General features: G+C 41.8%; 1 protein-coding gene across 1 annotated transcript in view; it reads right to left on the bottom strand.

The window, feature by feature from the left end:
* Positions 1-13,020, bottom strand: part of POLR3B (RNA polymerase III subunit B) — a gene marked incomplete at its 5' end in the record, with an annotated part of 112,874 nt that overhangs the window by 22,389 nt on the left and 77,465 nt on the right. Inside the window, 3 exons of the mRNA XM_079715886.1 lie at positions 9,535-9,677; positions 11,177-11,294; positions 12,788-12,946. Coding sequence (XP_079572012.1) covers positions 9,535-9,677; positions 11,177-11,294; positions 12,788-12,946 — 420 coding nt within the window. The remainder of the gene's footprint in view (positions 1-9,534; positions 9,678-11,176; positions 11,295-12,787; positions 12,947-13,020) is intronic.

Below are 13,020 nucleotides of genomic sequence, written 5' to 3'. Positions count from 1 at the left end.
CCCGCCGCCACCCGAATTTAAAACAAAACTAAACTTTCCTTCCTTGGTAAACAAACACACAACAATTTCATAACTTTGGTGTACAGGTTATTACTAAATCATCTCACCTTTTCCAATATTTTGCATACTACTAAAGGATGAACTGTTCTCAAGATTCTTGACCAAAGGCCAGCTCCTTTGAGGGGGAGCTGATTCACTGCGCATTTACTGATGAGATGCGCAACGGACCTCACAAAGACCCAAAGGACGAATGTACTTCATTAAAATTCTTTGTATTTCTCATTGGAAAACTATGTTGGAATTCCCTTATCTAAAAAGTGTGCTGTGAATGGATATTACCTGCTTTTCAGGCTGGAGGAGTCTTCACGTTAATTGTGACACCCTCTTCCTTATGGAATACTTTCTCCTTCCTCCACGCTTGGCTCTCTCTGCTTGGTCCTCCTCCATTACCCAGGTCACAGAAAGTGATGCTGTTTACTGGGCCTGTCACATTTTTAACAGCTACTGATCAAACACTTTCACTTCTCCAGTGGGGCTTCTCTGTCTGATCGATTACATTCAAGCTTTGCTTATTACACAGCACTGATGCTGATTCCCAACTACTTAGTACTGACTCTCTTGCCCCAGGTCACCCACTTATTGCGGCCTCTTCAATCTTCTTGCTGAGCTTTTATAACATAGAACACATAGCTACCGCTGTTTAGCTTCCTCTTCACATTTATTTCATTTAGCTACTAATTATCCTACCACCTTTGAAGTGAACAGGCTTGAGCAGGAGAGACACTCATGTTCCGTGAAACTAAATTTTCAAGTCTCCTTTAATTGTTAGAGAGGATATTTTAAGAGGCATTAGGTACAGAAATGCCATCTACGTAGTATGCATATACAAGAAGAATTCCTAATAACAGCTTTGTCAAAGTAAACTTTTAACAAAAGACAAAAATCAGGCCATCTGCAGGGCCACATCGCTTTCTAAACACTGAGAATAACAAATTCAATGCTCTAAATGGAAGGGGCAAAAAGAGACAGGCATAAAGATGACCTACATCAGAACAATCTTTATATTTTCTCATAGAGAACACACGTGTGTCAGCTTGCAAGAGATGTTACCTATATATATATATATATATATATATATATATATATATATATATATATGTGTGTGTGTGTGTAATTTCCAAACAATTCTATATTTCAAGAGTAAAAACTAAGTTCAACTAACTACTGCACTTACACTGGTGTATATCTAGACCAAAACAGAAAGAAATCACCGTAGGAGTCACGGTGAGACACATGAAATTTTCATCAGCTCATTTCATGACAACCTCAATAGCATAACCGACATTGTGGACTATTCTCCATTTCATTCACATTTTTACTTGCTGGCATCCAACTCTTTCAGGCCTCATCCAGCTCATCTTTGGGTCCCACACTTAGGGCTGGGCTGCACGGCTCCATATAGATGCCGCCAGCTGTGCCTGCTGCATGTGAATATTCCAAATCAGCTCCCCGCCAGCACTGTCCAAGCCACTCCCCTCAAGTACCCCTCCTCTTCTGGCTCTAACTATCACATCTAGCCAGATGAATCAGGAGAATGGGAGAAGTGGAGAACTCAAAAATTTACTTCCTCTTATATATGCTCAAATTCTTGATAGATTTGGGATTTTAACCAAAGCTACCAAGCCTGACCAGAGGACCAATTAAAGAAGGGAGTGGGGACAGTGTTTTACAATGAGGTGATTTTAGAAAGACAGGAATACCTGAAAACACAGCTCTGTGTAGGAGTATATCTTAATATGGGGATTTGGCAGACATTTCTAAAACAAGGTATGTGAGAATAGTGCTTCCCCTGGAGTGGTGGCAGAGGAGTGCTATGTGAAGCTGCTTATCCAGGAAGAAAGGGAATTTTGTGTCTCATTAAGGAAATATTAGAATTAATATTTAAATTACTAATACTAAATATAATATTAAGAAATATTAGAATTCTGTCCCAAGGAAAGGTTGTGTCTTTTCCAAGGGGAAATCTCAGGAAATATGGCAACCCTGGGGGCAGAGTGGTAATGGGATATCAAAAGAGAAAAGAAACACCTCAACTGGAATTAACAGAATGAGCAATGCACTTGGAATCAAAAATCTGGATTTGAATCCTGACTCTGCCAACACTAGGCTGTAGTAGGCAAGCAAGCTACTCACAACTCTCACTCTCAATCTCCTATTCTGTATAGTAGAAATAACAATACCAACTAGAATTATAAAGGTTAAAGGATGGAATATAGATGAAAATGCTTATAAACTATTAATACACAAAAGGTAAATACTATAAATGTAGGTGACTCCCAAATTTTATCTCTAGTCCTAACCTCTCCCTGGAGCTCCCGACTCTATATCCAAATGCCTACTCAACCTCTTCACTTGGAGTCTAATGGGCATCTTGAACCTGAGGGCCAAAATCTCAACCCCTGCCCTTGCCTAACTCCAAAAAAACCATTCCTTCCCCAGTCCTCCCCTTCTTGGTAAATAGCCCTTCCAGTTGCTCAGGCCAGAGAACTCACCCTCAGTTCCTGTCTTTTCCTTCTCCAACATCTCTGCCATCAGCAAGTCCTGTTGGCTCTAATTCCAGAACATATCCAGAATCCATCACTTCTCTCCAATTATCCACTGCTACTGCCCCTGTCCAAGCCACCGTCCTCTCCTCCCTGGACCACTGCCACAGTCTCCCTGCTTCCCTCTCTGTTCCCCTCCAGGCTGATCTCCATATGGAATCCAGGGTGATTTCTTAAAATAGTAATTAGATCTTGTCACTCCTTTGCTTACAGTCACCACCCAACAGGCCTATTGGTTCCCAACATATTTAGTATGAAGTCCAAACTCCTTTCCTTTGGCCACAAGACCCTGTAGTATGTGCCCCATCCTTTTTCTCTCATTATCTCAAACGATGTTCCTCCTCATGCACATGCCTGGCCAGACTGGCCTTATGTCTATTCCCTGACTGTGCCAAGCTCACTGATACCTCGGGGCTGTTGAACTTCGCTCTCCCAGACCCTTGCTTCTCTGGCTCCTTTTCGTCCTCCAGGTCTCAGCTCAAATGTCGCTTTGTGCAAGAGGCCACCCCTGACCATCAATCCACAGCACACCCCCTCTCCGTGCAAACCAGTCACTCTTTCACATCAGCCTTCATCTGCAGCACTTATCACTATCTTAAATTATTGTGTTTGTGTTTTTATTTACTTCTTTTCCATCTGTTTCCTTCCCTAAGAAAACACAAACCCCAGGAAAGCAGAGACCCTGTCAATATTTACCACTGTATTCCCAGTATCTAGAACAGTGCCTGGTACATAGTGAAAGCTCCAGAAATGGATCAATTAATTAATAATATAAGCACTTGAGATGATCCTGCATCATCTCAAGTTCAACAAGACACAGAGTTGCTTTGTGATCAGTGCCCTCATTTCCAGGCTTAAAACCAGTCACTGTGGCCTCCTTCCTCTCCTTGGCTCTCTTTATTCCTGTCGGTCAACACGTTGCACTGATTTGCTCTTTACTGTTGCTCCCCATTTTTTCTTTCACAGGAAAAAAAATCTTCATCACAGCCTTCCAAGTCCAAACCCCACCTAGCCTGCATTCCTTTCCTGCCCAGCCTGCAAGAGAAGACAGGGGACAGACCTACCAGCAGTTACCTTTACTGACTGCTGGCGGTGCTCCAGGCGCTGTGCTCCCTGCTTTACACACATCATTTTGTTTAATCCCAGTAACAACTCCTAGGAAACCGTCTCCATTTCAAAGGGATAAAATTGCTCACTTAGTGCTCAGGACCTCTACCTCTTTGCTATACTTTTTCTCAACCTGAAGGCTTTCTTTGAATGCTGAACAGAGGTGGCCATGAAGAAAAGGGGAAATGTGACTGTTCAGAAAGCCCACAAGGCAGGGCAGGGCTAATGGGTATACATTACAGGAAAGCGCACTCAGGCTCAATATAACCATCTGAACGGTGCCACCACAGAACGGCTGCCTCAGAAAGCAGCAAGGGCCCCCCCTCCACAGCTCATGTGCAAAGTGGAAAACCATCTGCCAAAAATAATCTAAAAGAAATTCTTATACTGGGGAATATGGATTTGGACTAGACTTCTAAAAGGTCTTTTTAAACTCTGAGATTTTGTCCCAATCTACAATAAGCTCTCAACTTCTCTCTCATGAATGGTCTTCACCATACAGTTTAATATTTAACTATATGTAATCCTTTGTATTCATCTTTTTGCCAACTCCTTAGGGGCATTAGCCAAGGGTTGAGTTTCCTTTCTACCTCCTAGAGAGCCCAACACGGTTTTGAGCCCATGGCAGTGACTTAAATATGACCAAGTGGATTTCTTTGGGCTGTCAAGGCAGATTCTCACTGAAGCCCAGGGCGCACATATGGGTGGCATGTGCATTTAGCTATTTTGGTTGGAAAAGCTTCAGTGGGCTTGTGTGGCCAGTTGGCCAGTTAGGACTGGGGAGCTATAAGTCTAGGGTGATGAAAGCCCTGGTACCAGTCTGGATAAAGATGAGACATTCCATTTCTGATATTTACTAGGAAGAATAAGTTATAGTAATTTGGGGAGGGAAGATTTTGTCTTGTTATAGCTGTACATTTAAGATATTTAATTATTCCACAGACACATTGAGTGAATACCATATAGTATGCAAAGTGCTGTGATGGGGGCTTGGGGGTGGTTAAATAAATTAGTAGGGCACGTTTCCTATCCTCGATAAATGTAAAATATACTTAAAGTTAGCAAACAAGGTATTCTGATATTTAACAACATATCCAAATATTTTAAAGCTATTTTTGAATCTTTACAATTTATATATAAATGAAAAGAACTTGAAAAAATAGGCTTCTGCTACTGTCATGCCTCTGACTTCAGATGGGTGACATTCAAGGAAAGGATCAAAATGGTAGACCTTAGTTACTATAATAATCCAGGGAAAAGATAAGCTATTCTCAGATAATTAAGAGTTGACAAAATGTGGTTAACACTCTTCTGATAATTGTTAGCATTTATGTCATAATTCTGAGTGTGTGAACTTTAAACATTTTTAACTTAGTTTTAAATCTTAGAAATGATTAGAACAACCAAAAAAAAAAAAACCAAAACAAGGTACCTTGGAGGCAAGGCTCTGGTCAGCAGACAAAAGGTTGGTGCTCTAAAAACCCTCCTCACCTTTTATGAAAATAATTTTAACTTCAGTTCTATAAATTGCAGAGAAAAAAAAACAGGCACACTAAGCATTCTTGTGTTGAAAATTCTCGAATAATGGACATATGGATTTCCAGTAAACAGGGCAGATGAAACACATGTTTATCTCTACTCCTTCTCCAAACCTCACCAACAGGAGAGTTGACAGAATTAAGGTATAAACCTATAAGGAAAAAGAATGGACAAGAGAGAATTTTGAAAGCTGATGAATAGAGGAAAGAACAGTAAGTGACTTGAAAGAAGGAGAAAAATACACCTAAGTACCTGCAGCAGAGGCACGAGGAAGTGAGCTGACTCAGCCCTCACTGCCACTCCAGGGAAAGCTCAGGAAATAGCCACAAAGTGCTGGCAAAAGGGGGATGAGGTATGGGGCTGAGAGCAGCAGGACCGACTCAAAGGCCCCCCATCCAGCAGCAATTCCAGTGGGCTCTGCGTTAAAAATGTGTCTGGACCGATCCCTTCTCACCACTTCCCCCACCACCAGACTTTTCCCACTCACCACCTGGGCTCTTAAAACAGCCTTTTAACTGGTATCACTGCTCGTTCACTCGCCCTATAATATTTCTCATCTGCTCAGGCCCCTCCAGGGGCGTCCCTCTCCCTCAGAGTAAAAGCCGAAGTTCACAGAGTGACCATCGAGGCCTCACCTCGGACTCCCTCTGCTCCGGCCACACTGGCCTCGCGGCCGGGCCTCGAGCACTCCAGGCTGGCTGCAGCCTCAGACCTTCCTTTTCCCTCCACTGCGCTTCCACCTGAGAGGGTCTGCTCCCTTACTGCTCTCAGGGCTTTCCTCAAAGTCATCTTTTCAAAGAGGTGCTGCTCCTCGACCACTTTACTTAAAACTTCAGGACTACCCACTCCTGCCCCACATGCTTCCAATTCTGCTCCCCTATCTTTTTTTTCCTTTTCTTCTCAGCATTTAACATTCTCTCTCTTGCCCACAAGAATGTAGGCCCCACAAGGGCTGGGATTTTGTCTGTTTTGTTCACTACTTATCACCAGGGCCTAGGATAGTACCAGACACTTAGGAGATACTTAATAAACATCTGTAGAAATATATGTGTGTTTAAGAAATCATCAGAACCCGAGTTTCTATTCTCCACCCTATACAGCCAAGAAACTACCCTTCTACCCCAAAACTTACCCGAGAAACTGCACCACAATGACCCATGATCCACAGGTAGCAATTACAGCAGAGGGTGGGGTGAGGGGCTGGCCTGATACAGAGGAATTAAGTGAAAGTGATTTCTTATAGGGCTGCTTAAGAATATTATTTAGAAATACAAAGATGAAGATGAGACGAAATTGCTCCTAGGAAGCAGAATTGGAAGAAAGGCAAGGACTTATGTTTTTTAGTACAAGCCACCCTTTTTTGTACTATTTGACTTTTTTAAGCCATGTGCATTTATTATTTAATAAAAAAAATTATACTTAAAGGAAATAAAAATTATGTTCAGTTAAGCGTCCTATGTCATTCCTCCCATTACTCTGTTAAAGCTTACATTACCTATTTTTTTGTTTGTTTGCTTTTTTTTCCCCCAATCTTTTCAATAAATCTAATGAAGCTGTAAGAGAAGGGAATATCAAGGGAATCTAGGCTAATCAGAAGGTTTTACCCTTGGATTAAAAGCCATCTGGAAAAGGCAAACTAGCAAGATAAACTCCTCACTACAAGTGAAAGGTCATCCAGACCCAGGAGGACTTTTTTCAGTTTCATATAGTGATGTACTAGTCGAAGGCCCCTAAGAGTGAACAGACCTTTAAAATCTGCTACGTTTCAGATCACTGCAAGTTGGAGACCACTTCTATCAATGAACATTATCCATATCATATTAATTGTTTGCAAAAATGCCACAGCACAAAGACCTGTTGACATTTTACCTAGCGGTCTGCATTCACAGGAACTTACTAATCAAGTGTGGTTTTCATTTTCAAAAGTAGCACGTTGATTATACTGTAACATATATACACTCATATATAATATACAGATTAAAACCTGGGTAAAATCAATCCAACAAGAGTGGGGAATCTGTTCCTTTTCATTTTCCCCCTACCTTCAATTCATTCATATATTCAACCGTTAGCAACTACCTACTAAGTATCTACTATGTGAAAGGCTCTTATGAGAATATAAAGACACGGTCCCTGTCCTCAAGAAGTTTAGTGGAGTGAGAACACAGTGGATAATCACTGAAATGTACTCCAGCCTTCAACTCTTTACACAATACTCTGATGGAGTAACGCACAAAGATCTGGGCTTCAAGTTTGCAAACTGATTCAGAGTGGAGATGTCCTCTTATGGTGTGCATTCTTGTAAAGCTTCCAGTGCCAACATTTTACAAGGGAACTATCAAGCTTTGCTCTTGTCTAGTAAGTCAAGTAAAATAGAGGCTGTTAACAAGGCCATGGCTACCCCAGAAAGACTCAGGAGTGTATCTCAGAAATTGTCAAGACCAAGAGAGGAGGAGAAACAGTCTCAATATAGAGAATTTGACTTTCACTAGTAAGCAGTGGAAAATATAAGAACATCAAGGTATGTTTAAAAACAGTCAAAAGTTAAGAATTAGCATCTTAGGAAACTGTATGAAGTAGAGGTGTCAAATTCACATTTATAGATGGAACCAATTCTTTCTTATAAAATACTGATAGGCTGAAATAATCTTGTGTCTGTTAACTGAACTAACAAATGCTTCTGATGAAACAGTATCTTAGTCTGAAACAGTTTCATTGATGGAATGACAACTAAGGCTAGATTCATTTGACCAAACAAATTGTAATATCTGATACACCTGCTTGGCAAATAAACAGTCAAAATCATCAAGAATACAATGTATAATTATCCTCAAACCAATCAATTAATAACAGGAAGATACCATACCAGCAATTTATAAGCAAAGGTGAGGTTCAAAGTTAAAGAGTGAATGAATAACAGCCAATATTAATGATCACTGCTCTCACTTCTTGAGCACTTACTATGTGTCGGGCACAATCCTAACTGCCTAACAGTCAGGATAGCATAGTAGTTAGTTAAGAGCATGGGGGCTTCCCTGGTGGCGCAGTGGTTGAGAGTCTGCCTGCCAGTGCAGGGGACACGGGTTTGTGCCCCGGTCCGGGAAGATCCCACATGCCGCGGAGCGGCTGGGCCCGTGAGCCATGGCTGCTGAGCCTGCGCGTCCAGAGCCTGTGCTCCGCAACGGGAGAGGCCACAGCAGTGAGAGGCCCGCGTACCGCAAAAAAAAAAAAAAAAAAAAAAAGAGCATGGACTCTGAAGCCAGGCTGCTAGGGTTTAGAAACGAGTTCTGCCACCAGCTGGGGACCTTGGGCAAGCGGCTAACCTTTCTGTGCCTCTGCTTCCTCATCTATAAAATGCAGATCATAACAGCACCTACCTCCTGGGATTGTGTAAAAAACAAATGAGTTAGGAAATAAAATGTGCTGAAGACACTGCCACACACACAGTTAGTGCTACGAAAGTGTTAGCTGCTGTTGCTGTTCTTAAAACTAGTAAGTGGCAGACAGATAAAAAATTTAAACCCCAGGACAAACTTAAATACTAGGTATATACTGACTAAAAGAGACCTTACTGATAATGAGTTAATCAATAGTGACACAGTGCACACATTTCTTGAAGATAAAAAACAAAACAAAACAAAAAATGAATGAAAACCCAGCATTAACCATCAATGGAAAGAGTGAGGCTCGCCAGTGGGATGAGATGGAGAAGCAGCGTCTAGGAGAAGGATCACTATGCGGGGGGCACAGCATTGCACTGGAGGCGGAAGATCAGGGTCCTAACACCAGCTCAGTGACTAGCTGGGCAGCCTTGACTGGCTGCTTACCAAGCGGAGTGTGAACTTCCTCATCGGTTAAATCAAGGGGCAGATGAAGGTATCTTGTGGTGCTGACATCCTATGATACTATGCCCCAACAGAACATACAGTATTTTAAATATATAACTTTCATAAAAAATAGGTATTACTATTTATTTCTGAACAGCCACTTGTACTTTAGTAGGTACATCATCTAGAATGTATTTATAATTACAATTTTGGCTCAAGCAGTTGTAGAATGAAATAAATAGCACAGTGAAGCAAAACTATGGTATATTTTAAAATTCCATTAAAATATAAACAGGTTAATCTGAGAAATAAAACAAGAATACTTCTGATAACACAGTAATAACTTTTCAAACATACTAAATTTTTCTAATGAGCAGAGTTATAAAGTTCTTATATAAAGTGGTTAATAAATACACTACTATAGTTTTATAAAAAAGTTGAGAAATGAAACAACTTACCTTTCTGCCCATGACGACTGCTGAATTTGTCTCCAATTTCTGGACGCCTTGTCTGTCTCAGCAGCATTTTGATCAGAAAAGCATCTTCGGCATTCGAAGATATCATCACTTTTTCAATATATGAATCCGTTGCCCCTTTGTAGCTAATATTAAGAGGAAGTCACTAAAGCAGAGTTTTCAAACTGCCCTTTGTGAACCTATCACCCTGGCCATATTTCATGTAATACCTATCACAGAATATTTTGACATTCCCATTTTGGGCTCTGAAAAAATGACTTTCATTTTTCAATAACAAATTCAAATGTGACAATTTCCCTTGTACAGTCCTAGTTTAAAATGGCTAACATTTATTATGAGGCAAGCATAATGCAGTTTAATCTTCACCACACATACTATTCACACATTGTTATTCCTTTACAGGAAATAAGGAATAAGGAAAACTTATAGGAAAACTGATGCTAAGAGAGGTTAAGCACTTGTCCAGGACACATGCCTCATACAAAGCAGACCTGGGATTTTGAGCTGGAACCTGTTACTCAACTCCAAATTATTAACCACTTTTTAAATATTACTTTTATCTACCCAGCTCTCCCATCGTGAATTTTTTTCACACACTTCACCTCTTATGTTTTTCATACCATTATTCAGAGTCTACTCTGTGTCAGATCCTTGTAGGCTCTGGACATACAAAGATTAAGTAGACATGGTTCCTGCCCCAAAGAAACACACAACCAATAAAGGAAGAGAGAAAGGTAAGTGCAAGAAGGTTATCAGTGGTATGGGGAAGAGGAAAGGCCCGAGGGAGATGACAGTCGGTCCTACCAGGGGCTGGGGATGACAGTGGTAGCAGTGGGGGCAGGCTATCAAGGACTGCTTCCCAGAGGAGGGGACCCTAGAGCTGAGTCCTGACCAGGGGGAATGAAATTCCAGGCAGAGGGAGCAGCATGAGTAAATGCACTGAAGTCAGATGGAACATTTGGAGAATAAGAGACAATTTACTAGAAATATGGGGGCCAGTGTGCAAAAGGGTAAGGCTAGAGACATATGCCAAGAGTCATGGACAGTCGTGTATGTATTACTATTTCATTTGGCCTTTATCCTACAGGCAACACTGTCACTGAGAGTTTTACTCAATCTACTCAAGTTTTATTCTAGTTGCTCAATAGAGTAACATGAACAGATGAGTAATTCAGGGGAAAAAGTTACTCTGGCACTAACAGAGAGAGCCTGAGGGATGTGGGGAGGTACAAGACTGGAGGCGGATAAGTGGTCACCAATGACTACGAGTCCGGCAGGAGAGGAGGGCCAAACTCAGACAGCTACAGCTGTCATCGGTGGATGAGAGAACTGCTAAGGAGACAGAACTTACAGATTTACCGAATTAAGGTTCATAATGGAAAGGAGTCAGGATGGCAGTGCCCCTCACCAAGGGAGGGACCCAGAAGAAGCATGTCTGAGGCTGGGGTAGGCGAGGGGAGAAAGATGGCTTGGATCTGCGTTTGGGGCCCCTGCTGTCCAGGTGCTGGTATGGAGCTGAAACTGGGCAGATGTCTATCTGGGAGTCACCAGCCAAAAGGAGCTAACTTCCAATTTCCCCTACTCCTTCTTTTTAAAAACCTTTCAATGTATTTCCAATACATACGTGATGGGCACATCTTTGTACTGCGGCTGCTGGGGCACATTACTTCCTTCCAAGGGAATCTGAGTCACTGTGGGCATGGACTTATTTACAAGCACTTGCTTGTTTTCTACTTTCTCACCTAAGAAAGAGAGAAGGGTGTTAGACAAATCACTATCATCTGCATGGAACGCAAAGATTATTGGTGCATAAAACCATGTGATTAGACTTAGTGCATGAAATCCAGACATGGGAGAAAAGAGTCCACACAGTGAGAACTAGAGCTCAACAGAGCTTGTCTGTAATTTTGCAAGCCCATTTGAAAAACCCATAGATTAAGATCACACTGTGTATAAAATTAAGAAACTCATTTAGGGGACCATATTAATGCGAGAAAATTCATGTCAGTAGGTAGCAATTTAAAATATCTCCTCGAGTGTTAGAACAGGTTTGGGCCACTTACTAGTTATTTCAACCAGTAATAAGTCACGACCAACCTAACCTGGACAATGAGAAAATACAAATATTTCTTTGATTTTCCTGTTATTCTCACCTTTGCTTGGTACTTGTTCATGGTAAGCTCAAAGACCAACTACTACACTACTGTCACTGCACTTATTTTCCCTGCCACAGCACCAGGTTTAAGAGTACAAAGGCAGCAAGAGGGAGGGGAAGCCATGTACCACGTGGCTCGGTGCACCACAGCGGATGCAGCATCACCGCCCAGCACTCACCCCCTGCGCAGCATCCGAGGACAGGGCTGTGTGGACTTCCTCTCCCACCCACCTTTCCAACCCAGCCCCCCTTCTCGCCACCTCCCCGCAGCTCCTGTCGCCTGGTGGCCTCAAGAGCTCTCAATTGGTCCCCTCTATCTTGGCTCCCTTCTACTTTCTTCTCCACACTGCGCCCTGCCCCTCCCCCCATCCCCATAGGCACACTGGCCTTCCTCTGGGTCCTTTAGTGAGCGAGCTGCAGGATACCTGCACAAGCCCGTCCCCCGCCTAGACACCCCCCGGCTTCCGCTTCACTGGTTAACTCCACTTATCCTGCAGCTGCCGGTCACCTCCCCGGGGAAGGCTACCTCGACCTTCCTGACTAGGTCAAAGACTCTTGCCATAAAATGGCCTCATAGCTCCTTATATGATTCCTTAACCTGGTTGTAATTTGACCTAAGTTTGTGTGAGATCCTTTGATCAACTTTAGTCTCCCACACTAGCCTACAAGACTCATTGGGGCAGGTTTGCAAGTACAACACAGGTTTGTAAGTACAACAGAGTCACAATTTTTAGTGGAAGAGGATTCTGAAGTCAGTCTGTAAGCTAAATGCACAAAGGACGAAATACTGGTGTAGATGCAGGGACACGACCTTATTCTAAATATTTCCTTAAAGTGGCTTTATTCAAAATAGTAAGTAGAAAAGTATAACTAGAATAGATTGCTGTTATGTAAAAACGTATGCACAGAAAAACAGACTGGAAGGAAATTCATCAAAAGTGACCACACTGGTTGAGTTAGGATAGGGTTTTACAGGTTGCTATTTTTTTCTGCCCTGTATACCAAACATTTAGAAATACTGTTGAATAACTTTCATAATTTAAAAATGTATACATTAAAAAAATTTTTAAAGGCTTTTACCTGGAGAACAAATACCATCTGCATCTAAAATTTCATGTCGCCAGATGGGTTTCCTTGTAGCAGCATCCAACATCGGCCCCATCACTTTATCAAAAGTCTGATTGGTATATCGTTTCAAAGTACATTTAGCATTTTTATATACAAGGCAACGCCCAAAGCCTAAAATGAAACCAAAATGGGTTCAGAACCACAAGTAATATGAAACTACGAGAGGTCAAGATTTGTGTTATTCA

This window comes from Hyperoodon ampullatus (assembly GCF_949752795.1).
Source record: "Hyperoodon ampullatus genome assembly, chromosome: 11".
Classification (NCBI taxonomy): Eukaryota; Metazoa; Chordata; class Mammalia; order Artiodactyla; family Ziphiidae; genus Hyperoodon; species Hyperoodon ampullatus.
Note: the sequence above shows the minus strand (reverse complement) of the source record. Positions and strands in the feature narration are given on the sequence as shown.